The 26,854-nt window shown below is 41.0% G+C and overlaps 1 protein-coding gene across 1 annotated transcript in view; it reads right to left on the bottom strand.

Annotated features, from left to right (window-relative positions):
- The window catches only part of USP25 (ubiquitin specific peptidase 25), a 32,438-nt gene extending 7,386 nt beyond the window's left edge, over window positions 1-25,052 (bottom strand). Inside the window, 12 exon segments of the mRNA XM_075197103.1 lie at window positions 2,252-2,330; window positions 6,634-6,812; window positions 18,015-18,154; window positions 19,870-20,088; window positions 22,035-22,263; window positions 23,004-23,074; window positions 23,621-23,665; window positions 23,668-23,857; window positions 24,193-24,302; window positions 24,305-24,321; window positions 24,958-25,015; window positions 25,018-25,052. Coding sequence (XP_075053204.1) covers window positions 2,252-2,330; window positions 6,634-6,812; window positions 18,015-18,154; window positions 19,870-20,088; window positions 22,035-22,263; window positions 23,004-23,074; window positions 23,621-23,665; window positions 23,668-23,857; window positions 24,193-24,302; window positions 24,305-24,321; window positions 24,958-25,015; window positions 25,018-25,048 — 1,368 coding nt within the window. The 5' untranslated portion in view covers window positions 25,049-25,052.
- Between the last annotated feature and the right edge of the window lie 1,802 nt (window positions 25,053-26,854).

Raw genomic sequence — 26,854 nt, 5'->3', positions numbered from 1 at the left:
TGTAGGATTCTTAGTAAAATAAAATACTTTATTAAAAAAGTCTAAAAGAATGTTCCCATAATGGCCGGAGTGCTACCAGTAGGAAACATATAAAAACAACAGTGAGTGATACAAGGTGCAGAATAAGTGATTCAGATTGTCAGTTCTTGCTGCCGCCGCGCTATGTTAAATAGATTGTTATGGTGAATTGATACACACAATAAAAATGTATTAGATCCTTATGTTAATGTTATTTATCTTTCAATAAAGATTGTATAATCCCCTATGGTATCTTCATTTATTAAATACATATGTGACTGCCTATAGCTTGATTGTGTATAGAGGTTATTGATTACATTATAATAGCACTGATCAACAAATTAAGGAGACAGAGCTGCTAATCAGACACTGCACTAAATTCACATGATTGGTGATAAAGCGCTCTGTCTATATGCTGCCCATAAAGTAACTAATACCATGAATAAAGGGCTTCTCCCATTTCTAGTGAATCACTGTCATAATGATACATAATTTCTACCTCCTCTCCTATGATGGCTAACGCATACTCGCTTTAACCATGCAAAAACCTTTTTTTTACCTGGTTAAAGAAAGAGTATACGAAACACTCATCTGCGTTCACCTCGCTTAATTATAACAGGTCCTCTACGTAATTCAGCTATGGATGTCTCAATATAGCGACACTACCCCTGGAATATCTCATATCCAGGGCGTGAACCGCACAGATATTCTCACTAGTTACAACTACTATATCACAGCGTTAGTCATTATAGGAGTGGTGGTGGAGATTTCGTGTCAGTATGATAATGATCCACTAGAAATGAGAGAAGCCCTTTATTCATGGTATTAGTTACTTTATGGGCAGCATATATACAGAGCGCTTTATCACCAATTATCTGTACTTAGTTCAGTGTATGATTAGCAGCTCTTTCTCCTTAATTTGTTGATCAGTGGCATTATAATATAATCAATAACCTCTATACACAATCAAGCTATAGGCAGTCACATATGTATTTAATAAATGAAGATGCCATAGGGGATTATACAATCTTTATTGAAAGATAAATAACATTAACGTAAGGATCTTATACATTTTTATTGTGTGTATCAATTCACCATAACAATCTATTTAACAAGAACTGACAATTTGAATCACTTATTCTGCACCTTGTATTATTGTCACTATTGTTTTTAAATATATCGCTACTGGTGGCACACCGGCCATTATGGGAACATTCTATTAGACTTAATAAAACAAAATACTTTATTAAATAAGAACTTATACAATCATAGAGTGCCCCTAGCTTTCAGGTTTTCCTTCTTCTCTTCCTTTGTGTTTGTCAAATTTGTATTTGTTATACATGGTCAGGCAGCACCACACATTACATATTGCTGGATTTCAATAAATCAGTCACACAATATATAGGGTGTATGATTGCCTGGTGCGGTGGACAATTTCCTTCTACAACTAATTTACAAAAGTGCAAAAAAATTACCCTACTGCAAAGCAAGAGCCATTAGCACCAATGTACTTTAAATTTATACAGGTGTAAAACTTTGCATCATATGATGAGGGGCTGGGTGGAGGGATAGAAGCCCGCCTTGCCGACTGCAGGAATGCAACAAAATTTTAATTTGCAGGATGTAATTATTTAAGACTAATGTAAGGGGTGGGGAAAGCACATTTAGGGGGGTGGTTGTTCTCTATTTAGTAGGGATGGATAGAGGGGAAGACAGCATTGGTTTCTCCTCAAAAGTACTATTTTTGACATGTCCTTGGAGGCTGTGGAAACCAAGCCTTGGCCTACGACTCCATGGGACCTACCACCAGGAGCTCTTGTATCGGGGAAAGGGATCTTCTAGGTGCCTTCCGAGCAATGTCATAAATACATTCAAACAAAAGTGACACGTTTATTGAAAACAATCCCAATATCTTTTTCATTCTTATAATTACTTTCAAGTAACAAGTCAGTATTTCAAGAGAAAACTAAAAAATGTAAAGGAAGGTGATCCAAAGGTTGTAGTAAATGTACAGTGAGTAATGTTTCCCCATTACTTCCGGAACACCCAGAAAAGGAGGGCGAGCAGACTGTAATGAAGTCATGCTACATATTATGCTTGTGGCAGACAATTATGGGCATTTCCACGCTTAGACACATATTGCACTTGGGCATATTTTGCAGTTCGCAAATGACCGTCGCCTATCAACGAAATATAATAATGAAGAAGGATTCACCTAAGAGCACAAACTAACCTTGTATTCCTCCATATTAACCTCATCCGGCTTTATCATGTCAAGCTTAGCCTGAGCCACTTTCATGATGTTGCGACAACTAGAAGAGAGCAGGAAAATGTAATTAGAATTCAGCAGACGGATTGAATTCTCGTTTCCAAACCTGAAAGCCAAGATTAGCTCGTTTTCACGTGACCCTGTTTGCCTTGAAGAGAGCATTTAATAAAGAAAAATGAATGCGGACAGCGTGACTTAGCTTCACACCATAATAAACAACCATCATGCAATAAACAAATTAAATGGCAACATAGAACATGGTTCTTCCAAATTAACAGACCTATGAAGCAGGGGCCAACAAGTCACAGGATTCCTAAGGGTCATAGGTCTTGTGTGCGAGCTGCTCAAATAAAGATAACATAAATGGTACATCATCATCATTTATTTACATAGCGCCAACATATTCCGTAGCGCTGAATGAAATATGAATAGAAGATAAAAGTGTTGTCAATCTGTGATTGTCCCCAGTCCTTTTGTGCTTTATTTCTGTTACATAACTAGTTCCTAGTACATTTTAGGCTAAACATTGGTTCCTTGGACAACATGGCTGTCTCCACTTGAGTGTTGGGGACATGTGAACTTTAAAGTATGGTAAGCGTTTGGTTGCTCACCAACATTCATTTTTTTCTTTGAGATGCTTTTGTTACATTTGTTGATGTAATTTTCACTAAACCCACTTGATCTCTTAAAACAACCTCTAACCCAGTGGTTCCCAAACTTTTGCAGTTCGCGGCACCCTTAGAGTCTCCAAATTTATTCAAGGCACCCCTCCAAAATAAATACTGAGCAGTCCTGTTTTAGAAGTAGTTGGGTCAAAAAATTGTAATAAGTATTTAGGTCACGACAGAAATACCGGTACTTATTTAGTTGTATGCAAAAATGCCCCTCTGCATCCAGACACTCTGCCCCCTCTGCATCCAGCAACACTGCCCCCTCTGCAACCAGCAACACTGCCCCCTCTGCAACCCCCTCTCCTCCTCTGCTCTCTGTCCCCCTACTCCTCTGCCATCTGCCCTCCTCCTCTGCCCTCTGTCCCCCTCCTCTGCCCTCTGTCCCCCTCCTCTGCCCTCTTCCTCTGCCCTCTGCCCCCCTCCTCTGCCCTCTGCCCCCCTCCTCTGCCCTCTGCCCCCCTCCTCTGCCCCGCGCCAGGCGCCAGCTATAGAAAAAAGAAAGCAAACAGAAAGTTACCAATCCGCGCGGCGCTAGGACCCAGCAGCCTCCTCTCTCGCGCAGCTGTCACTGACATCGATATTCAGTGACAGCTGCGGGAGAGAGGAGGCTGCAGGGTCCTAGCGCCGCGTGGATTGGTAACTTTCTGTTTGCTTTCTTTTTTCTAGGGCTGGCCCACGGCACCCCAGTGACAGCGCCGCGGGACCCCTGGGAGCCGCGGCGCACACTTTGGGAACCGCCGCTCTAACCTACTAAAGGGCCACACATTATCCTTAGTCTCAGTAATATGTTAAATCTATACATTTAATCCTATCTGCAATAACATAGCAAGAGAAACAAGAGTTACAAACCTGACAAAGCAGAAAGGGGCTGAGGGCCGCAGGTGAAGGCTTCTGGGGGCGCTTGTTGCCCATCATTGTTCTACAATCTAAACACTCACTGCAACACTGGCCAATGACGTAGCCACTGACAATTATAAAAAGTCAATCCTCCTTGGCAGTCTTGGACCTCTCACCATTTTTATCACCCTCTCTTTCCAGGTCTATCCATTTCTGGATTTCTTCCTAACTTTCAGACCGTACATAAAGTGATGTTCCTCCTCTGAAGTCACACTTTCAGTTGGGGTACTTCAATGCACTCTTCTAGGCCAGCAACTCAACCCCATCTAAACATCCTGCCTGAGTCCACTGAAATCCATTATTCCCTTCACGCTGATAACAATATGCACTGACCAGTGCATTCTCTCCTTAACATCTCTTCAATAAATTCATGCCCATCGTTTTGGCTTAGATGTATCGTCTTTACCTAAAAGCGCTATTACTAATGCCGCTTAATTTTCCCTCACTGACAACAACTCAGTCACATCCATACCCTAGGTTCTTTGCATTGCCATCATATTTTACTTGTATCCCTCCAAATATGTCACCATTCTACCTCACCCGGAAAACCTTGGGAGCGGCTACCTCCGGGGATTCCATAGAAGAGGGAGTGTCCCTTGGTCTAGTTACATCATGTATGTTTAAACTGCTATAACATTAGCTTAGAGGTTACAGACAAAAAAGTCCTCACTGGGGATTTAAACAGAATAAAAAAAAATAAAAAAATGTAAAGAAAAAAACCCACACACAAACACCATCTATGTGCAACATAGGACTATAAACATTACAAGCAGCAGAATAAATTTATCAAATCAAATTTTTAACATTATTGCCTGTAAAATCTAAGTATATCTATATTTATCTTAATATGCTAAAAAAAGGAAGTATGTTTTGTCCTGGACAACAACAAAAAATTCTAAAATTAATTGCATAGGCAACAAAATATAACAAAAAGGTTATTCCTGGGGAGTGAAGTTCATCTACCATAAATGGCTGCATAGTACAAGGCATTTAAGTCATTTGACTTATGCCAAGCTTCCCTTTTCACAGCCCTTAATTATAATGTTTAACCTGAGAGCTTAACTACATATAGCAACATAATTAAGTAAAATAGCACTACTATTGTTAATCTACTTGGCAAAGTAGTCAGTGCATGTCTGGGCTATTACTCAATTCCCATTAATTAAAATGAGGAAAATATTTTCATTACAGAATAGAATAGAAGTGCTCAGCACAGCATAGAGCAGCATAGGTTAGCACAGAACTGAATAGAGGGGCTCGGAACAGCACAAGGCAGCATATGGTAGCACAGAACAGAATAGAGGGGCTGGGAACAGCACAATATTCCACATGGCGAAACAATTGAGAACAGTGGCGGAACTACCATTGGTGTGGCAGGTGCAGTGCACCGGAGCCCATGGAGATAATGGGGCCCGCTGCATGGCAAATGGAGAGGGTCAGGGGCCCTGGTTCCCTCCTACCTCCCTGCACCGGGGCCCACAGCTAGCTAGTTCCGCCTCCGAGAATGTAACGGACATTTAAATTTTACCTTTTTAATAGACTAATAGAACTACCCACCGAGGGAAATTATGGTAGAATGTATGTTTCTATATACTAACCATTATTTCTTGGGGAGTGTTAGCAAATTACTACTTTTGTTTTGTATCAGCAAGAAAATCTCTTAGGGCTTATTCATATGCCTCAGTCAAAAAATATATACGTGTTTTGACATGTTATCCATGCATCAATAAGGACTGAAAGAGTATAACAAGTGTTCCTTAGCGTATGGTTCTATCCGAAGCTCACCGTGCAGCCAGAGGCCAGCCCGAGCCCCGCCCCACTGCCAGCCCAAGCCCCGCCGCACTGCCAGAGGCCAGCCCGAGCCCCGCCGCACTGCCAGAGGCCAGCCCGAGCCCCGCCGCACTGCCAGAGGCCAACCCGAGCCCCCCCGCACTGCCAGAGGCCAGCCCGAGCCCCGCCACCAGAGGCCAGCCCGAGCCCCGCCACCAGAGGCCAGCCCGAGCCCCGCCACCAGAGGCCAGCCCAAGCCCCGCCGCACTGCCAGAGGCCAGCCCAAGCCCCGCCGCACTGCCAGAGGCCAGCCCAAGCCCCGCCGCACTGCCAGAGGCCAGCCCAAGCCCCGCCGCACTGCCAGAGGCCAGCCCAAGCCCCGCCGCACTGCCAGAGGCCAGCCCAAGCCCCGCCGCACTGCCAGAGGCCAGCCCAAGCCCCACCGCACTGCCAGCCCGAGCCCCGTCCCACTGCCAGAGGCCAGCCCGAGCCCCGCCCCACTGTGCTGTCAAGTACAGCAGACTATGCAGTCGGCATAACCTACTATGCAGTCAACAAAAATATATGAATGGAACCATAGAAAACAATTCTACTTTTGATTTTAGTTTTATACCCTTTGTTATACTATCAAATAACTGTTTAACACTGGAAATGCAGCTTACAAGAGAAAAAAAAAATCTTTAGTAAATACATTTAACAATAAGATTCCATTCCATGACAACAAACAACCAAAAGAGGTCATTAATATTCCTTATTGTATTCAGGAGGATAAATGAATATCCTCATACAGGTAATGGTGAATAAAAAGTGGTGTTACCTATAGCAACCAGACATTTGCTTTTGTCTTATAAACTGTAAAAAAGTACTTCAGACATCATCTGATTAATCGTTATTAGTAAAACTTTATTTTCTAGTTACCAGGGGAACAGTTTTCTTAAATATCCCCCTGTGCACTAGTCTCATAGTCTCTGGAAGAAATGATTGCAAATAGGGAGATTTGTTTATTACCGTTCATCAAAACTCAAATTGCGATCTGCAAATTGTTCCAGCAGGGTCCTCTCGATAATTTTCTTTGGCGCCTGGCTCTGGATGAAGTAGACTATGGCATGCTGTAAGCGGTAATCTGTCTCCGGTGGTGGATCCTCTTGTGATAATTTCAGCAGTCGCGCATACTCGGTTTTGATAGCCTGAGGAAAGGAAACAGAAAAGAAAAAAACAAAAAAACAAAAAAACAAAAACAAAACACATTCATATGACGGAAGGGAAAACGATCAAAACTATAAATACTACAGAGGAAAAACACAAAAACAAATTCTAATCTTAATGAGCACATGAAAGGAAACACAAAGCAAAACACAAAAGAAAAATATACAGTTTAAAAAACCCCATAAGAAATGCATAAAAAAAAAAATGTATAGAAATATCATCTTATATCGTAAAATAAACAAACCGTGGTGTGTACAACTGCAAGCGAGATCTCATAATATCATCAGGAAACCTCTCTCAATTGAACACTGTGCAAATATGTATCATTGGAAGGTAACATGAAAAGGGGAGGAGCAAATCTTAATTTCATATTATGGAATGTATTCCTACAATAAACAAAACTGTATTATAGTTGTAGGCAAGTAGATGAGCAGTGAGCCCGGAAACACATATTAGCTACAATTAAGAAAATACCATTTTGTAGGAATCTGTACATCACTCCCTACATGGGTGAGGACTCCAGTATTTCATATTGTACAGATCACTATCCGCCACCACCCTGTTTTACCATCCAGAGTTACCCATAGGCTGGGGCTCGTGAGTTGTGCTTCATTTGCAGACAATGATACGTGTTCTGCGGCACTTACTGCACCCGACACTTTTACTTTCCTCCATATTTAGAGTAGGGCTCCCTTCATTTTGAAATGTTTTCATTTAGATCCCAAATAAGAGGTAACAGTTACAGGAACACATTCCCATCTGTCTTGTTAATTTGATTTCATAAGGCCTTCCCTCTCCTCCTCGCTTACCACCTCTTGATTCACGTCTCCAAGACCTTATCCAATGCAGCATCTCATTTATGGAATTCTCCATCTCAACCTACCGGAGTGATCCCTAAAAACAAATCCTTTAAAGACTCATTCTCTTCATAGAAGCCTACACTTCTCCACCAATCAGTCCTTGCACCTCACATTACTTTACTCTTATAGAACATAATCTTCATCAGAAGATCCCAGATTTGGGTCACTCTGAAGATGCTGTTCCGTTGTTAAGTGTACGCCATGACTGCCACTGCCCGAGATACTCTTGCACCTACTGTGCGCATAAAGTTGTCTGTGCATGTCTTACAAATACATGGACTGGTGGCCTAGAAAAATTGTTTTCACTCCCTGAAAAGGACCTTGCAAATCAATATAAAATACATTGTTCAGTGTTCCACAAGAGCTCTGCACTTCATTGCACACAGACAATGTCCTACACACATCTTTAGGAGAGGACACAAAGCTGCGACTGACATAAAACGACTGTGATATCGCTGCCACTACTCCGCTGTATGAATTCACCAATCCATGCAGTGCATTTCTGCTGAGCAAGTCTAAAAGGTGTCATCACTCTTACCGCCTTTGACATCTACTAATGTAAAATAATGGATCTAATTATGGGATCGCCAGGAATAGTGATGCAAGTTCTGTGATATGACCACAACACAACGTTGGGAATAAAAGGATGTGAAACGCGTTAGAGGTTTCACACCTTAGCATTGGGCACATGGTGAAATCGTCAATCTTGTGGGGTCATTTACACAATTCATAGAACATTTTTTTGTCTCCTGCTCATCTGCGTGTCCCACTTATGAAGCAGATTTGGACAGAACATGGTGTAGCCAGTAACATAAATCAGAATGTTCACAGAATCCCAGAGGAGTTCAGGAGATGAGTGTGCAAAGCTTTTGGATGTTTGTTGTCATGGAACATAGTAAGGATAGGACTGGCAGTTTTAGTATTTGCTTAACAAATATTCCCTGGTTAGGGAGGAGGAAAATGCTCCTCCAAAGGATGCCCCATAAGGCAGCAGACATTAAGCTGCCACGCACTCTTAGTATTTCTTCCTGCGATGCTAGCAGCTCTCTTTAAACCTCCAGCTCAGCCTTTGTGCCAGTTATTACATAAAATGAGGCAAATGAAGAGTTTGTGGCTGTTAACGAGTGTAAGTGAGGCTGTCTGGTCCGTTAGTCAGGGGGCAGCATGCCACTCCTAGTCCGTCCGTATATCTACTTGTAACTTCTCCGCAAGGAGATAATTAGACAACGAAGCAGAATTCGAATGCCAGTGGCACACAAACACTTCAAGTAAGTTAACCCTGAGCAGGAGGTATTGTGTACAGGTCTGTTGCCATTGCTGACAGAATTTCGATTATTGGTTAGAATTCTGCACAGATCTGTGTTTTTGCCACAGCTGTGGGATATGTTTTAATGGCTGAAACCCCAACTATACCATACAATATCAGACTGATTCTTGGAGGGAGGGGGGCACAGTCTCTTGTGTGGCACAGAGTAGGGGCAAGAAGGAAGCCACAGGCAGAGGATCCTTCAACAACACAGTTGTAATGTGCGGCTCTTGGCAATCTGGCCTGAATATGAAACATCTTACATAAGTTGGACGCATGTACTAACAGATGATTTTATGTTTATTTATAATTATGTGATTTTGACGCTTGATCATTTCTTATGGCAAGAGGACGATGCGTCTGCTAACTTTCCACTTGTCCATGTAAGGTTACCAATCCAGTCATTTCTTACATGATAAGCTAAATAAACTGAGCACAGCATTCAGTCTAGCCTGTTTTTTGCCCAATATTGCTTTGCAGGAGCAAATTCCCTGAACTGATTTCCTTGCTATGAAAACAGGACAGGAAAATCACAACAGGGCGTCCCAGCAGCTCATGGATCAGACTAGTGGGATAGTAGATGTGAGTATTCATCAGAGATGAGTGTGTAAAACCGAATAAAAGTAATGGAAAAATTAAGGTTTAGTAAACGGCACCAAAACACATCTGTTGAGAAACGGTAAAATAGCATTCATCCAACTTATTCACACACAGCAAGCTGTTTCACAAAAAGACACATACTAAGTTCTATGACAATTTACTGACAAGACAAAGAGGTTTTTAAAAAGGTTTGTTGGAAACTCATTTAGAAACCAGATGATAAAACTTAAAGGGAATCAGAGTCGAATGCAGCTATCCAGAGCACAGTAAAGACTGTATAGAGCAGGCCTGGCTCGTGGCTCTCCAGGTACTGTGAAACTACAAGTCCCAGCATATCGTGTCAGCTATCAGCTGACACATGGAGAGTCACAGTTTAGCCGCGTTAAGGGTGATTTAGTGGCTGTTTTATATAGTCTCAATTTGCTCACATATTTTATTATTTGAGTGAGTATTCCTACATGCTAGAACTCTAAATGTTGGTAAATTTGGTAATTTACAGCCTTCCTATCAACAAAGCACATAGCACTGCCAGCAATGCAAATCAATATCCTACTGGGAGAGATTAGATTTTCAGTTTGCATCCTGGTAAATCCAGTCCATCATTGACCACAATCTGTAGGTGCGCAGACATTGGTCAACCGCCACGATGTGGTTCCACACAATATGGTCACTTGGTCAGAATAATGAATTATCAGTCCTGTCCACTGTGCTGCAGAATAGTAGGTAGCGGTGTTATCACCAACTAGATGCAGCGCCAGCTCCTTGAGTAAATGGAACAGGGCTACCACCAGACGGTACTGACTTCCACATGAATGGCGATTTTGTCTTATGGTGACCCTTGAACGGTAGGGGGTATTCAATTAACTGTGAGGTGCTATTGGACATCACCTGCGCACATTGCCATCTAATATAGTACGGAGATCTCCGCTCATTTTCCCTCGCATCTCCATGGGACCCAAGGGGAAAGGAGTGGAGATTTAGTAATATCTCTAATGTGACGTATCTCCGCGGACTGTTTCGGAGAAACACCACTTCACATTGTGGATATTTGAATCCCCCCCCCCTATGCTTTTCATTTCTGATCGACATAGGTGGCACTATATACAGATCTATGGAGGCATATGCCGCACTGAGAGAAATGTGGGGCTGTGGGCTTTTGTCACGGAGCGGTAAACTTGTACGCTCAGCCATTCCAAATGAATAAAAGAGGAGAAATGATTATCTTTATATTCTATTCTACAAGTTTCTATACGATCCTCAAAGTTTTTAAGGATAATAACCCTAAGGAGCCCGATTAGAGCAATATAGGGAAAAGAACTGAAGCGTACACAATCAGAATAATTTTTCTGAAGCTCAATGACAAGCAATTCGTACGGACAGAAGTCTAATTTGTGTTTTCTCGGCATCGAAAATATAACTGGATCCCGCCAACATGATCTGCAAAAACTAGTATGTGGTTATTCGCAATCAGCACACGTGGTGTACAAATGTCTCTCTGCAGGTGGAAAAAAGTATTGATAACTTGATCAATGAGCATTGATTGGATTTAATATTAAAGAGGTTTGAAAACAAATAGGATAGTATTTTGTTGTGTACTGAAATGGAATTAAAGGAATTATGCAAGATGTTTAGCAGAGTTCTAGAATACTTTGATAAATGTGATGTATTTTCTAAGTAGACAAAACTGATGTTGAAAGCAAAGAAAATGCAACACAAAAATTTCAATACACAAAACACGGAAAGCCAACAAGCAAATGAAGAGAACAGGATTGTAATTTGTACCTTAAAGAACCCTGCTTCGGGCCCACACCTGTCATACACATTCCTGGATTTACCTATGGCCATGATTACACCTTGCATGTTCGGGGTCATCATGACCTGCCACAAAGGATTTAAGTTTCAAAAATTATCATCTTACTTATTAGTGAAATAGATTATACGCATGCAAAAATAAATAAAGCAATTTTAGATAAAAAGCAAGCCGGTACATGCATGCACTATACAGTTTACTGACAATACACCACATCATGTTAATGGATGAGATGAAGGAGAGAGGTGAATAGGGGAGGATTGCCTACGTCTGCCTATTATCATGATTATGTTTGTAGGTTATTCAGCTGAGGAACCTTAGAACCCAAGCCACACTAACCAGTAACAAGTAGGGTTGTGTTATTCCCTAGGACAGTGTTGGCTAACCTGTGACACTCCAGGTGTTGTGAAACTACAAGTCCCAGCATACCCTTCCAGCAATAAGCTGATATATATTGGCAAAGCATGCTGGGACTTGTAGTTTCAACAGCATCTGGAGTGTCACAGGTTAGCCAACACTGTCCTAGGATGCAGCCAGTAACTTTGTTCTGTTTTGCTGGTCGTAGATCTTAAGACACCTGGACATAGGTCATTCATATAGAATTTTTTTAAAATGCTTGTGCAACGGCACGTAGTGTTAAATGCCAGCATTTGCAATCGATAATTCCTTTCCAAGAACTTGCGTCTTGTGATCTACCGCCAACAGTAAATCACCTGTATTGCATAGCCCAGCAGGAATAGCAAGTAAACATTCTATTGATACCTGGTATTTGAAAAACGTGAATGCAAATAGCTCAGATAGTTCTACGTAGCCTAGAGGATTATTAACCAGAAACTTTGCTTATGTCCCTAGCCCTCAAAATGATCTAGGACTTGTTTATACTTATGGATGATATCGTTTCGGTTTTCTGTAGATTATATGATGATCTGTACAGTTATGTCAGCAACTAAACTGTAACAGATTCATCAGGATTACTCAACCTGGGGTACAAGAAACCTGAGGCCTGCAGACTGTTACTTGAATCTGTTAATTAGTAAATAACAAAATATCTAGAAAATACAGGCAATGTGTTTGTTAAAGAGACTGCACACTCTCCCCTCTGTCAATGACAGTCCCTGCTTTTAATGAAAATCGTTGGAAGAGCTTTAAAAACGGACGTGGAATATTCGCTCTGATAATTATATCCTGTACTCTACAGCGATGTACAGCAACAAGGGCTGCAATTACAGATTGTGGAGTTACTTATTGGACATTAGTATATTCCTTTTAATCCTTTAATTACTCAGGGGGACCTTGGAGGGTTTTAAGATGGACACGGGACTGATCCGACTGCTCAGCTCTACTGCCAAGTGACAGGATCACTGTCCGATGAGGACATGAAGTAGGTTGTCAAATTGAATACAGTTGGTGGATAACATTGTGGAGATAATGGCGAGGAATAGGTTGATAAATTCTGACGTACAACCTGTATTTACTTCATGCCTGGTCCCTGTCTGTACAGAAGGCAATTATCCTCTATGTTCACCCTCTCTCTACGTCCCTGTGTAGAGTTTCGTGGGCTACTATGTTTGAGTGACTATGACCAGACCCATTATTTATCCACGGAACCATGTCTCCCAGATTCAAATACTATAGTTACGAAGCAAGGCTTTAAGCCATCTAGTGTCTGCTTCCACCAACCAATGTGTAGTCTAGATGCACTGTGCATACATAAAGACAGCCAGTTGGATGGTACTAACAACAGGCAGCCTACAAACCTTTCCATCCTTCAGGTGATATTAACCTATACATTTGTACGTGTCCCCTTATGACTTTTGCTGAACACATTACCGTATGTTTTTGGGTTTCCTCTGCTCTTTGCAGCCATATCTTTATATAATCCAGAGTGGTTTATGTTCCTTGGCCAGGGATAGTGTATTCAGTGCAGAAAGCACAGCAAAGAGTTGTCCCGTGGACAGGGACATAAAGAACTCTGCCTGCTGATATAAAGACGTGACTAAAAAGTACAGAAGAAAGCGCAAAGCCGAAATATACTGAATAAAAGCTGCAGCAGGGCGCGTATAAGCCAATTCAATGCATCTGTATGTTTAAGGTCTTTCAAAGATAGATACATTGAAATAAAACAAAAAGCTACATAACTCCTAAGATATAATAAACAGCCAACTCTACTTTATCAAGTGCCTTTTGCCGCTATTTTAATGAGACAATATTGCACTTGATTTGTAGTGGGATTGGATTGATGTTATTGGGCCCAAGACAAGACCACATTAGTGGGCTTCCACATCATTCCATAAAACTTGGAGTAGTATCCCCACAGTAAAAGGTACTGTGTGAGGGTATCTTACATAATTAGAATATGGGGAGGTCAGATCAGAGCTCCGTAAAGACTCTCTATACTTTAGAGCTTGTTCAAGGTATATGATGTTAATAAAAGGCCTAATAAGATTTGGCATATGTTCATTTAGGTCTTGGGTTACTGTTAAACTGTAAAGGACTGTAAAGGTTTGGACGAAGAACATTAGGTTGAGGTTGTCTTTAACAAGCAGCGTTTTGTCTTCCTAGTACGCCGGGGATTTGAGAAGCCACGCGGTTAGTTCCAGTCTTTCAGCCACATCACCACACACCTGGATTTGTATCCAATTTGGCCACAGGAGTATCAACCATCCCGATCCCATGGGCTTTCATCAGCGCAGTCAGCTACCACTGCACTAATATACGTAGATAAGGTCACCGTTCACTCTGGTATTTCAGACAACAATTATTAAAATCCGGATGGATTTCACATTGCTCCCTTCTATGTATGTGGTTGATGAACAAGCCCACTCACAACCAAGGCTTCCCCCTAGGGCCCTGTTATCCCTTAGGGGCCCGGATTACCCTAACTTGTTTTTAGGCTTTTTTAGATTTTGTTTTTTTATGACAAACGGCGGTGGGAAGCGGTTCCAGAGTAGCAGGTACCCTAGGGCTCCATGGCAGTCTTAATCCAGATCTGGAAACAACTAGAAAGTACTGTTCTAGTAAATACGGTATAATAAAATAAACAGAAAGGTAGAAGATGGCCCTGCAGGTTTGGGGACATTAATAACAATTACAAATCAGAATGGCAAAAGTTGGTGCCAGCCAGACTTGTTTAATGTTTTCAAGGACACAATGTTATTTTACATCAACATGACAACTACACTAATCCCTAAAGTTGGCCCACCAGCAAATTTGTCTGAAAATATCAGTGACATTCCATGTAGGTAAGAATAGAACACGTCAAACTATTTACGCATTAGTAATAGTTAGAAAATTATCTGATATTTTTTACATCTATTTTATTGCCATTAAGTTGGTCACTAAAAGTGACTGTATTACATATTTCTGGTGTTTTAGGATTTATTTTTACCCATCATTAAAACACAAGTTTTAGTTTCTCCTCTCTTCCACATCGCTCAGAACACGCACCCCCACTTACTTCTAAATATTTAGCTTTGAGCTGTAGAGCTATTAATATATTACACATACATTTCTTATACTCCTCAATATATGTTCTAAACACAAAACAAACAAACAAAAAAAGTCAGTTCTAAACACAAAACAAACAAACAAAAAAAGTCAGTGATAGTTACTTAAGATAAACATACAATATGCAAAGATTGTTGTCCCTTCTGACCATAAAAGTGCGCCAAAAAGTGCACAGCGCTACACCATAGTTGCCCACTCTCCCAGAATGTCCTGGACTCCCGGGAGAGCACCCCCGCATCTAGGCGGGGCCTAATGACGCGATTCACAGCAAGTCGCGTTATCCTAGCCCGGCTCCTGGCTGTATTAATCCACAAATTGCAGCATTTGGGGCCTAATGAAGCGTTCTGCACGACCACACCACCCACGGCACTAGAGTCCTAAAAGTTGGCTAGTATACGCTATACCAGGTTTAGGCAACCTGAGGTTTTCCAGATAACGAGGAACATCAAGCGTACCCTGCGGCATAAGATTGGGACTTTCAGGTCTATAACATCTTGGGTACTTCAGGTTTCCACCCAAAGCCTCAATCATACACTAAAATGCCTGTGTGATCCCGGCATTCCATCTAATCCAGTGGTGACCAACAACTTTTTTCTTCCACTTTTTACTAGAACCTCAAGTGACCTTGTACTGAGAAGCTAAGAAAGGTAATCCCCATATCCATCAATCAGGGGACCCCAAAGACAGATTCTGGGACCCCCCCCCCCCCCCGTTGGGGAGTCCAACCACAGGCTGCAGACGTCTGTTCTAATCAGACTTGACTGATATTTTAATGTGTTAAACATGGTGGGATTTGAAACTTGTAGGAGACTGAATTGTACGTTCTTACTTTTCCTTGAATGTCAGAAGAGATTGAGACACCGGTGCATCAAGTTCAACCTATTCTGGATCTCCTGCTATCCCTTCCTTATATTTAAAATTGATCCAGATGAAGCAACCGCTAATCTGTTTCAAATCGGGGAAAAAAACCCCAAAAAAACCCTAAATAATAAAGAGAGTTGGATGACCGTGAACAGATGATACCCAATTGATAAGATCAGGGGGAAATTAGAGTCTAGACCAGGCCTGTCCAACATGCGGCCCTCCAGATGTTGTGAAACTACAAGTCCCAGCATGCCCTTCCAGCTATCAACAAGTTGTCTACTGGCAAAGCATGCTGGGGCTTGTAGTTTCACAACACCTGGAGGGCCGCAGGTTGGACAGGCCTGGTCTAGATGGTTTTACTCCGCAACTAAAATGCATTATCACTCATTTAATAACAAGTTGTAAAGAGCAATCAAGTACTGTAACCAACAGCATCCAATCACACAGCTGCTTTTAACATTGTAATAGAAGCAGACTAATGTCTGATTGGGCGCTATATGGCTTACATTTTACAATATGTTAATAAATGAGCCCCATATGTGTTTAGGTAACTGTATCAATATAGTATGCTGTAAGATGACAACCAAACAGATCAGCTTCCATCGGGTATTAGCCTAGTGTCAAATGGGCGTTTTCGAACACCAGGAAAACAGCGGTTCCCACCAAACGCTGAACTAAAACAGTAGAATGTTTGTGAAAAACGAGATATCATAATCTACAAGGAAATAGATGAGAATGACAGACAGACTGATTAACACGGGTTATTGTGTTATTCTGTGCGCTATAGGCAGTGCCACTATTCCACCAGAATAAAACAAAAATAAAAAAACAGAACAGGAAATAGTGTTAAGAATCATCTTCACAAGCAGAATCAGGAGCGGCCTTTCATCATGGAGCATGCATACAAGTCCTAGTCCCCGTACGAGCAATGCCTGGATGAATCGCATACAGCAAGAGTGCCATATTAGTGGAGTTTGATTGGCATGCCATAGTGGAACAGTGTGCCAGGCAGCAAAACAAAAGCACCAGGGGAAAAGGGGAAGAGATGGCACAAAGGGGCGCGCTCAGCAGCAAAATAAAAACTGTACCTCGTCGTCATAACCCCCCTCCTCTGACTCAATAATAAAAGTCCCTACGTGAGGGATCGCCACCTCCACAACTCGCTGGCTAGGAGCAGTTGGGACTGGGGTGTTATCAGTGGGCTGCAGAGAGAGAGATTATGGGAATACAGAGTTAGCTACATGAACATATTACAGCAGCACCCCATCCACGGTACAATATATAGATATATATATAGATATATATAAATCAATGACTTTGAATGGAACGCTTTCTTTCAGACCTACAATTTCCATTAGAATTTATGTAAACCTTTCTGTTTTCTTAACCTTACTGTGCAACATTCTCTATATAATTGAACAATATGTTCTGAATATACACCTAAAATAAAGAAATTTCTTATTTTTCAGATGATTATAGCAAAACATTACGTATTGTTCTTCTTCACTATGTATTTGTTTAATACATAGTTGCGTCTTTGTTTAAATACCCAGGTTCTTGACAGAGAACAAACAATTCTTCAGTTCACCCATTAACATATGCCAAATGCAAAATAATTACACTAAAAATTAACTTACCTGAGGGGTTAAAAAACAACAACAAAAAAAATAATCAAAATCACTTCCCCTGAATAATCCTGGATCTTAATCTATTGTTGCAGATGCCCATTTGTCTGGATATAGCACGCAAGTGACATTAATGAATCAGTACGCATTCATGCAAACAATATTCTTATGAAATGCGGCCAGTCACATTTAGTATGTGGACACATATTAGAAGAATTGTTGGTTGCTAAGTGATGGTTATTGTGATATTAGAGGTTACTTGGGTGTTCTGTGACCTTTACTAAAGCACTTAGTTTGCAGACTATTACAGAAGACTGGGCGACTGAGCAGCCCTGTAGTACATTATCCTGTATGTACGAGCTGGCAGTCGTTTGCTGGAGATTCACCTTAAGCCGCATGGATATGTTACAGAGAAAGGAGGTTAAAACATAAGGAAACTATAAAATAATAAAATAGTGTAAGAGTTCGTGGATGTACATATGGCCATTGTTTTATTCAGCCTTGACTTCGTTCTGAACAGTCACAGGGTCGTTCTTGTATCCAGTCTCTAATAGACATAATGCGGCTGTCCGATATCACTATGACACAGGAAGGATTAAGGATATACTCACCACCTGCAGGATAGCCTCTGGACCTTTATCTTCCGACTCAGTGACCGCCTGGGTGATTGCACTTGTGGTTTCTTCCTTCACCTCTAAGGACAGCTCCGTCTTTGTGGGCTGTTCCATGTATTCAGGGTCTTTCAATGGAGCTGTGTGGATGACACAAATATCACAGCTATGGTGAATGTCTGTTACTAAATATATGGAGCACAACGGGACAATACTCCAGTTCTAGAACATCCTCTGACTACTGGCATCCAAATTGCGCTGAATTAATGAACCAACCTTGCTTTGTATGGATTGACGATGGAGATAATGGTCAATGGCCCACCAACGGGACCCCCTTCTACCCGTTACAAAATGCTTTGCCCCCAAATTTTACACTTAATATACTATCACAGTTACCCAAGCTGAATTAACTTGAGATAAGGGTATTTTTAAACTAGTTCAGGCCTCATCATCATCAGCTACTAATTCCGCAGCGCTGTACAGAGAACTCACTCACATCAGTCACTACCCCATTGGAGCTTACAGTCGAACATACAAACTCCACACAGATAAGGCCATGGTTGGCAATCAAACTCATGACCCCAGTGCTGTGAGGTAGAAGTGTTATCCACTTAGCCACTGTGTAAATGAAGTGGAAAGTTGAGGAGCGCATCATCTTGAAAGACTTGTAAATACAGATAAAAAAAAAAAAAGCATTTGTGGTGGATGTCTCCTTGGGATCCCTTGGAGTAGTGAATCCTGGGCAGATACCCAGCTGCTATCTATTCATGTCTTCCCGACTGGGCTTCATGTTCCTGTACGGATTGCATTTTGATTTATTTTTTCATATCTGTATCCTGCTGTGTGTGGTGCCCCAGTCGGTTTGGCGGTGCTTACTGCAGCCACAATGTATTTTTCCACTTACTTCATACTTGATAGTTTATGCTCCTTTCACTACCATGTTTATTGATGATCTTCAGGACACTTGTTTGTTGCCCCTGCGAGGGCTTAGTTTGGTATTGTTAAGTGTTAAAAATTGAAAACTCTGAATAAGAAAAAAATGTCTCCAATTTCAAAAACAATACATACATACAGAATTATATGTAAAAAACCCATACAAAAAACCAACCCACACATCAAATTACAGTGAGAATCTCACTTGTAGAAAAAAAACAAAAAACACTCGATCATTTTTAGATTTACCTTAACGCATACTTTGTTTTTATCCGAAGGACGTTATTTCACCATTGTATTGAGCAGCACAGCTCTGTGTATTTTGGAGTTCGTTCTTTATTTGCTATTCATATGTAGCGCTCTAATCTCAGGACCTAACGAGCAGTGAGCTAATGAAACATCCGCCTTTCACGCTACAGAACAATGGGAGACTGTTTCAGCACGTTGGCCAATACCCAGCACAATACGACATGATCCGGAAACATAGGGAACACATGCTAGGAATTCACTGCAAGCACAGACAGGCCGGGACACTCTTGGTCTATCAACACTGTATGAATGGCTTGTAACACTCATTGTTGCTAGTGGCCATGTCATATGAAGTTTAATGGCCCATTCACAAAAAACAAAAACTATACCTCCGTTAGCCATGCTAAATTAAAAAAAAAGGCTTAATTTTAACGGGGCAGTGTTTAATTGTCTCTATTTTATTATTATTTTTTTAATGACCAGTTCCCTTCACCTTTGTACTACATTGGATAAAGCAACGTGTGTGATGAGCTTCAGACCAAGAAGAGGTGGTGTGGGTACAGTGTCTGGAGCCAGGGTATGACTGTCACCACAAAGGGTGACGGGAGCTTTCCCTAAAACACACAGAAATGCAGTAACTGATCTGAAATAAATAAGAAAGTGTTTATTATACCAGGAGCTGGAGCTGGAGATGGAGACGGAGATGGAGCTGGCTTCAACGTTTTCTGAGAAATCAGCATCTTCTCTTGTTCCGCTTTCCGGAGCTGTTCCTTGTCCCATTCTTCAATTTCCTTTTCAAACCGCCTATTGTCTTCCTTGACAAATTCCTTTAAATCAGGGGGTAAGGTGTCCATCCCGGTAAGTATCTGACCGGTCTCCTTGTCATATTCCTCTGGAATTACATATTGTAGGCATTTTATACATCCCACAAAACAAATGTCGAAATACAAATCTAAAAGGGTCATTAAAACCATAAACACACACACACACACACACACACACGTACACACGTACACACGTAAAATTCTCATACCATGACAGAATCTAAGATATACGCAATTACATTTGCTATGAAGCCGAGTGCAAGCGATTGTTCTCAGTTATCAGTCAATTTAAAAATAGTGTAGCAAGCTCTGTAAGAGAACTCACACATAAAATTCATAAGTTTCCTTTACATTGGATTAACTTAAATTTTAGGTTTAATTGCCACTTAATGGCTTGGCCCCCATGCGTCCAAATAATAATATAAAATTCAAGGGGGAAAGCTAAGACGACTGACATTAAGGCATAAAATACCCTGGTCACTAAGTTGTTAAAGTGTAATTCTATAAACAATTAATGTCCTAATTCTAATGTTCCAATTGATTCCAGCCCAAAGGAGAACATCCATCTCTCAGCATGCAGTGTTCCCCGTCACAAGCAGAAAGTACCAACGTGGCGTTGAGACCACAGAAAAACACTCCGATAAATCCCCCTCTCCCCTAAGGGGCTAATAAGCCTCTGTACAGGAATGTGACAACATGAAAAATGTTCCATATATTTACAATAGTCAGGGCTGGGTGAGAGAATTACATAGTGAGGGCAAACACACATATTACAGAATGTCAACAGTGGGATTATCTGTCCTGGTCTGAAACACATATTCTTTAAAAGGGCCATTAAAGCTACAATTCCACAAACTTTGGGCTAGATTTACTAAGCTGCGGGTTTGAAAAAGAGGAGATGTTGCCTATAGCAACCAATCAGATTCTAGCTTTCATTTATTTAGTACCTTCTACAAAATGACAGCTAGAATCTGATTGGTTGCTATAGGCAACATACCCACTTTTTCAAACCCGCAGCTTAGTAAATCTAGCCCTTTAGATTAATGAAAGTCACAATTTTATATATGCATAAGGTTTGGGAGGGTACCATTATCATCAGCTATTTATATAGCGCCACCAATTACGCAGCGCTGTACCAGAAGGGGAGATACTGAGACAAGGGATTCATCATAAGTACATGTCATGCTATGTCCACTAACAGACTGACTTCCTGTCAGATAGTTCACTTGCAGTCAGCCTAATATCTTAATTCCTGTCAGGAAACATTAACCTACACAGCTGTGAATGTCACACATTTGCTGGATTTTATGTTTTATCACCACACATCCTGCTTAGATATAAAACAACGAGGGTTATTCAGGCAGCCACATGGGAGTTTTTAACACTGTACAATTCACTGTGCACCTGTCTTCTGTACACGATGGAGGCAGCCATTTTGTGTGTTGAAGCAATATCCATTAAAAAGTATATATATCAATCAATTCAACAGGAACCAATGAAGAGGTCACTGGTGCCTAGTGAATAGGTTGAACTGCATACTCATGAAGATCGGTTCAAAGCACAAAATGGCTGCCTCCACTGTGTGCAGCTGACAAGGGCACTTGGAATAAAAAAAAAAAGAAAATAAAAAAAGCCCCATCCTTCATAAATTAAAAACATGCTTCAAACCATAGCCAGCAACAAGGTATTTGCAACTGGTGTTCGACTGATCAAAGTTATGAATCATTGTTATGTGTTATCAATGTTATACGGTTTGCACTATGATATTAAACAAGATGTTCTGTGCCAATATAATGCACTCTCTCTTCTAATCTTACTACGGAGACATTTCAAACACAGTTAATGGTGGAAATGGGCATGAATACAGGGATATGTCATACCGCCACTTCTCCTACTGTCTTCATTGTAAAACTACCAAATTCCACTCATTTACATTCCTATTACATTTATCATACCGCCACTTCCAAACTTCCACCACTGGTCTAAGTGTAATCTATTTACATGCCAGAATTACCTTGTATTAAATGCTGTTCGCCTCCGTTTATATACATCAAACAATAGGCACTGGCATTTCTGTACCCTCCAAAGGAATCGCGCTCCAGCTCTTCCCAGGAAGATTTGGTCACTGATATATCATTATATTTCATCCATCTCTTCTCATTGTGGTCGAATATATACGCCCAGTAGTGACCTGCGTTCGCTTGGCCTTCATGCACTAATACAGCGTGTAACTTGTATGGAACCTGAAAGGAAAAGGGACAAATTCAGTCGTCTGTCCGGGTTAAAAAGACTGGGGTTTGTGTGGTGTAGGTTAGATGTGTGATAACATTACAATACAATTATACATTTGCACAGTGTAAATTGATTATAGATTTTCCCATATGCCATGAGAGATCCATATAGCCTTCAGCAGATTTTAACGGGTGTGGTAGAGTTTTCCGGCTCAGACAAACCCAACACAGTAGAGAGCGACGAAAATATACCGATGAGAACACCATCGGTCATGTACATATTGCGCCTTACCAAGTTAATGAGAAGTGGTGTTTGCGGCAGCTTGAATTCCCCTCCCACTGTAAAAACCGACCTTGCAAAAGCTGGTTTGCCTGAGCTGGGAAAATAACTACCACCGATTTTAACATATTCGCTGTACATGTCCTACTGCAACTTTTACTAAATACTTTGTCTTTCTAGCAAATGACTGTAGTTTTCAGCCATGTTATATATCAAACAGACATTTATTTCCTGTCTGATGATATGTCCCAGCTCTGCCGTGTTTTCTGCACTGGGTATACAGTATCCAGCATTGGTACCCCATGGTGACGGAAAATAAAGAAATTTGTCTCACCAAGTAGGTAACACATCCCACTTGAACATCCCCAAAATATATTCACGTTACATTATTATTAAACACCCCCTTTTAAGACCCAACTTATTTCCTTACATAATAATCCAATATATGTGTATTCCCGGAGTTTTCACTTACTTGTGTCATCAACTTCTCCGAGTACATGAGTTCTATTGTCCGGTGTATTCTACCTATACTGTCCTGCAAGTCTGAAAATACAGAATTCATTTTATTCTTTAAACACACTTTTTAAATTAAATAAAAAAATCTGTATAAATGAAAGAATAGGGGGATATACTAGAAGAACACCAAAACAGGGCTTGAGGCATACATGGTATAATATATTAAACCATTTGGTCACATATACAGTTTTATTTTTTAATATTTTGGAATATCACGGTGGCGTAGTGGTTAGCACTTCTGCCTCAGATCGCTGGGGTCATGAGTTCAGTTCCCGACCATGGCCTTATCTGTGTGGAGTTTGTATGTTCTCCACGTGTTTGCGTGGGTTTCCTCCGGGTGCTCTGGTTTCCTCCCACACTCCAAAAACATGCTATTAAGTTAATTGGCTGCTATTAAAATTGACCGTAGTCTCTCTCTGACTCTGTCTGTGTCTGTGTGTGTTAGGGAATTTAGACTGTAAACTCCAATGGGGCAGGGACTGATGTGAGCGAGTTCTCTGTACATCGCTGCGGAATCAGCGGCGCTATATAAATAAATGGTGAGGATGATATCACATTTCTAAATGTCTGTACCTCTTGTATCTGTTTCCACCTCTGTTCTCCAGCGATGCAGACACCCTCTAATACTGTGAGTTCCTCGTCTGTAATGTGCCGCGGTGCGGGGTGCATAGGAAGGTCTGGAGGTATTCTGGACTGCGTGAATGGTTTGTGAATGACCGATCGCTGGTTGGCTTGTGTCTCAGTGGATGAAGAAGTCCCCTGATGTTCCATTGTGCTAAAAGGTTTGGAAGGACACATTACAATACCAGCCTGAACAGTAACACTTACTCCAAGAATCTCCTGATGACACAGGGTACATTAGTATTACTCCACATACAATGTAATAAGCAAAATAAGGCCATAAGCAGTTACTATATTAAACATATCAGAGATTCTGGGTTAAAATTGCAGACAGAGAGCCTATCAAACATATCAGGTCAGACATCATTATAAAAGTGCTAGGAAGCAGGAAAACTGATGCCAGAGGCAAAACAATTATAATAAGGAACATTTACTTCTTGCAAAATAGCATGGTGCAAGGCACTTACTAGGAAACCTGCAGACTTACCTTTGCATGGTCTGTGTCTGTGTGACCACAGAACCACTAGGGGCGCACTGGTATCTATATCCTCCACAGGGGAAGTGCAGACAGGTTTGCTAGACGCAAACTCAAGAGCGTATTGTAACACATCTGCCAAAGGAAACCGTTTCGGCCAGAACCATAACTTAAATACCTGAAAATTTGAAACACAAAAGACAGAAGAAAACACAAGTTAATTATCTAAAGCTGCCCTCAAACCTATCTAGCATTGCAGGTGAGGTTCCCACTACAAACAAGGATGGTACCTGGCTACCTTAAACAACGGTGGAGGGGTCCAGTTGTCGGGGGAAAGTTGTGTGATCCCCACTGCAAAAGCGGAGGATCCCTTTAACTATAACAATAGTATTAAATATAAAATGGTTTGGTAATAACAGCTTTGTAATCAGCACAGTTTTTCCCCATGAGCAGAATGGTGGCTAAGTGGTTAGCACTTCTGCCTCACAGCGCTGGGGTCATGAGTTCAATTCTCGACCATGGCCTTATCTGTGTGCAGTTTGTATGTTCTCCCTGTGTTTGCGTGGGTTTCCTCCAGGTGCTCCGGTTTCCTCCCACACTCCAAAAGCATAATGGTAGGTTAATTGGCTGCTAACAAATTGACCCTAGTCTGTGTGTCTGTCTGTGTGTGTGTTAGGGAATTTAGACTGTTAGCTCCAATGGGGCAGGGACTGATGTGAGTGAGTTCTCTGTACAGCGCTGTGGAATCAGTGGCGCTACATAAATAAATGGCGATGATGATTGTTTGTGGTATATAAAGCATGCTGTACTATACCTTTCTAGCCGCTGCTGTAAAACTGTAAGGTGATCTTTGAGTCTTTTGATTTCCTCCGTTTTAGCCTGGTGATTTCCCTGTTTTTGTGCATATATCTATCAATCCAGAAAAGAAACAAAAGTTTAACAACAAATCAATGGATGCCTGCCGTTACCGATCAATCAATGGCAATTCAACAGCCTGAACCACAGCGATCTGGAGAAAAATCCTTTAGACTGCCACTTCCCTCGGCATAATCCCTGCGTACAACAGGGAAGAAAGTGAGGAGTAACAAAGGAAGATTCCATTCCCTAGGCTGTGAAGTGTTGGTAGGTCGTCTATTTCTGCCAAAAGATGAATCTACTGTATGTCATTCATTCGTGCTGTCCGAAATGTGCAGTCAGAAATAAAACGCAAATGTGTAACTGTACGGTTAATACAGAAAGTATATGCTGTGTTTACTTACCTGTCCATATATAAACATGATGGAAACTCTAATTTGTTGTGGATCTTCTCCGGCCTTCCTAAAGCTTGATTAAACTCAAACCTGGACAGCTCGAACGTTAATACAGGCGGAGTTCTGTAAACCAGTGCTACAATAAGAGAAACAACAGCGGAGACCCTTTATTATTGGATCTCGTCACATTCGGAGGGTGAGTTAATGAAATAAAGCTAAATTTTAAGCCACAAAACCTGACTAAAAAGATCTTTTTAAAATTCTGATTTATTCCAGACAAAATCTAAAGATGAAGCAAAGCAAGAAGATAAAATATACAACTATTGCATGGAACAACATTCAGCCAAGGACATTTTCTGGGTGAAGGAGCATTTGAAGCAGTCACTGGGCATTTAGCTTGCCAACTGTTCTGCTTGTCGAAATATAAACTGTTACAGCCATGTTTTAGCCTGAAGCTTTCTGTGGGCTTAAGCTTTATGTAAATAAAAAAGCATTAGGATTAGTTACAAGTTACAGTCTCTTCAAAGGGACATTAACACCAATGGCGAAAAGAGCGTCATTAAGCAACTGGCTATGTCCGGCCAGGACAAATAAAACTATTGTAGGAGCCAGATGGATTGTATTGGACAATTGGGAAAGCCCCATATTTTGATTTTAAAGGTGTGTAGAGATGAACAATGAAAGGAAACATGGCTTTGTACCCAATAGCGGTCAGCATATATTTACCCAATAAGTTGTACATTATACTAATAACTGAAAAATATTGTGAGATGTAATAATAATAATAAAAACAACATAACAAAAAAACATATAAGTCATACTCTAAAGAAAAAAAAAGTTTTAAAGAAGTTCAGGATTAGGGCTGATCCTCACGTTCTCTTTTAGATTTCCAGATGGAAATTGCGCAGTAACTAACACGATAGAGGTGCGCCGATTTCAACGCTGAGCTGCTTATACTGCTCACAGCCTAATACTCTGCTCAGAGGGAGACAATTATGCAGACACCGCTTTCTCTTGACGACATCCACACTGGGTATATCGCGGCTGTCCGTGTGGACAGCACAGGCAGCTCAGCATAGAGAGCAATGCAAATCTTTGCTGCATTATGTCCCTGGCGGTTCTTAACAATTGTGTTCCTCTAAGGAAATGATTGTGTAAATAAGTCATGACTGTATTATGGTGCTAATTATACCAGTCCCTATTTTAAATTAAAAAAAGTCATCTTCCGTAAACAAAATAAGGATGTTAAATACAAAAAAGACTCAATTAAAATAAAAAAAACAACCAAAAACAAACCCCCCCCCCCCAAAAAAAAAATAGACACATCATAAAATGACAGAATCCAAAATACCAAAATTCTCTTGCGTCCTGCTATTACAGTACACAGGTAGTTATCTTTATCATGGAGGACACTCCAATGGCTAAATTTACTAAGCTGCGGGTTTGAAAAAGTGGGGATGT

Source organism: Mixophyes fleayi, chromosome 2 (assembly GCF_038048845.1).
Source record: "Mixophyes fleayi isolate aMixFle1 chromosome 2, aMixFle1.hap1, whole genome shotgun sequence".
Taxonomy (NCBI): domain Eukaryota; kingdom Metazoa; phylum Chordata; class Amphibia; order Anura; family Limnodynastidae; genus Mixophyes; species Mixophyes fleayi.
Note: the sequence above shows the minus strand (reverse complement) of the source record. Positions and strands in the feature narration are given on the sequence as shown.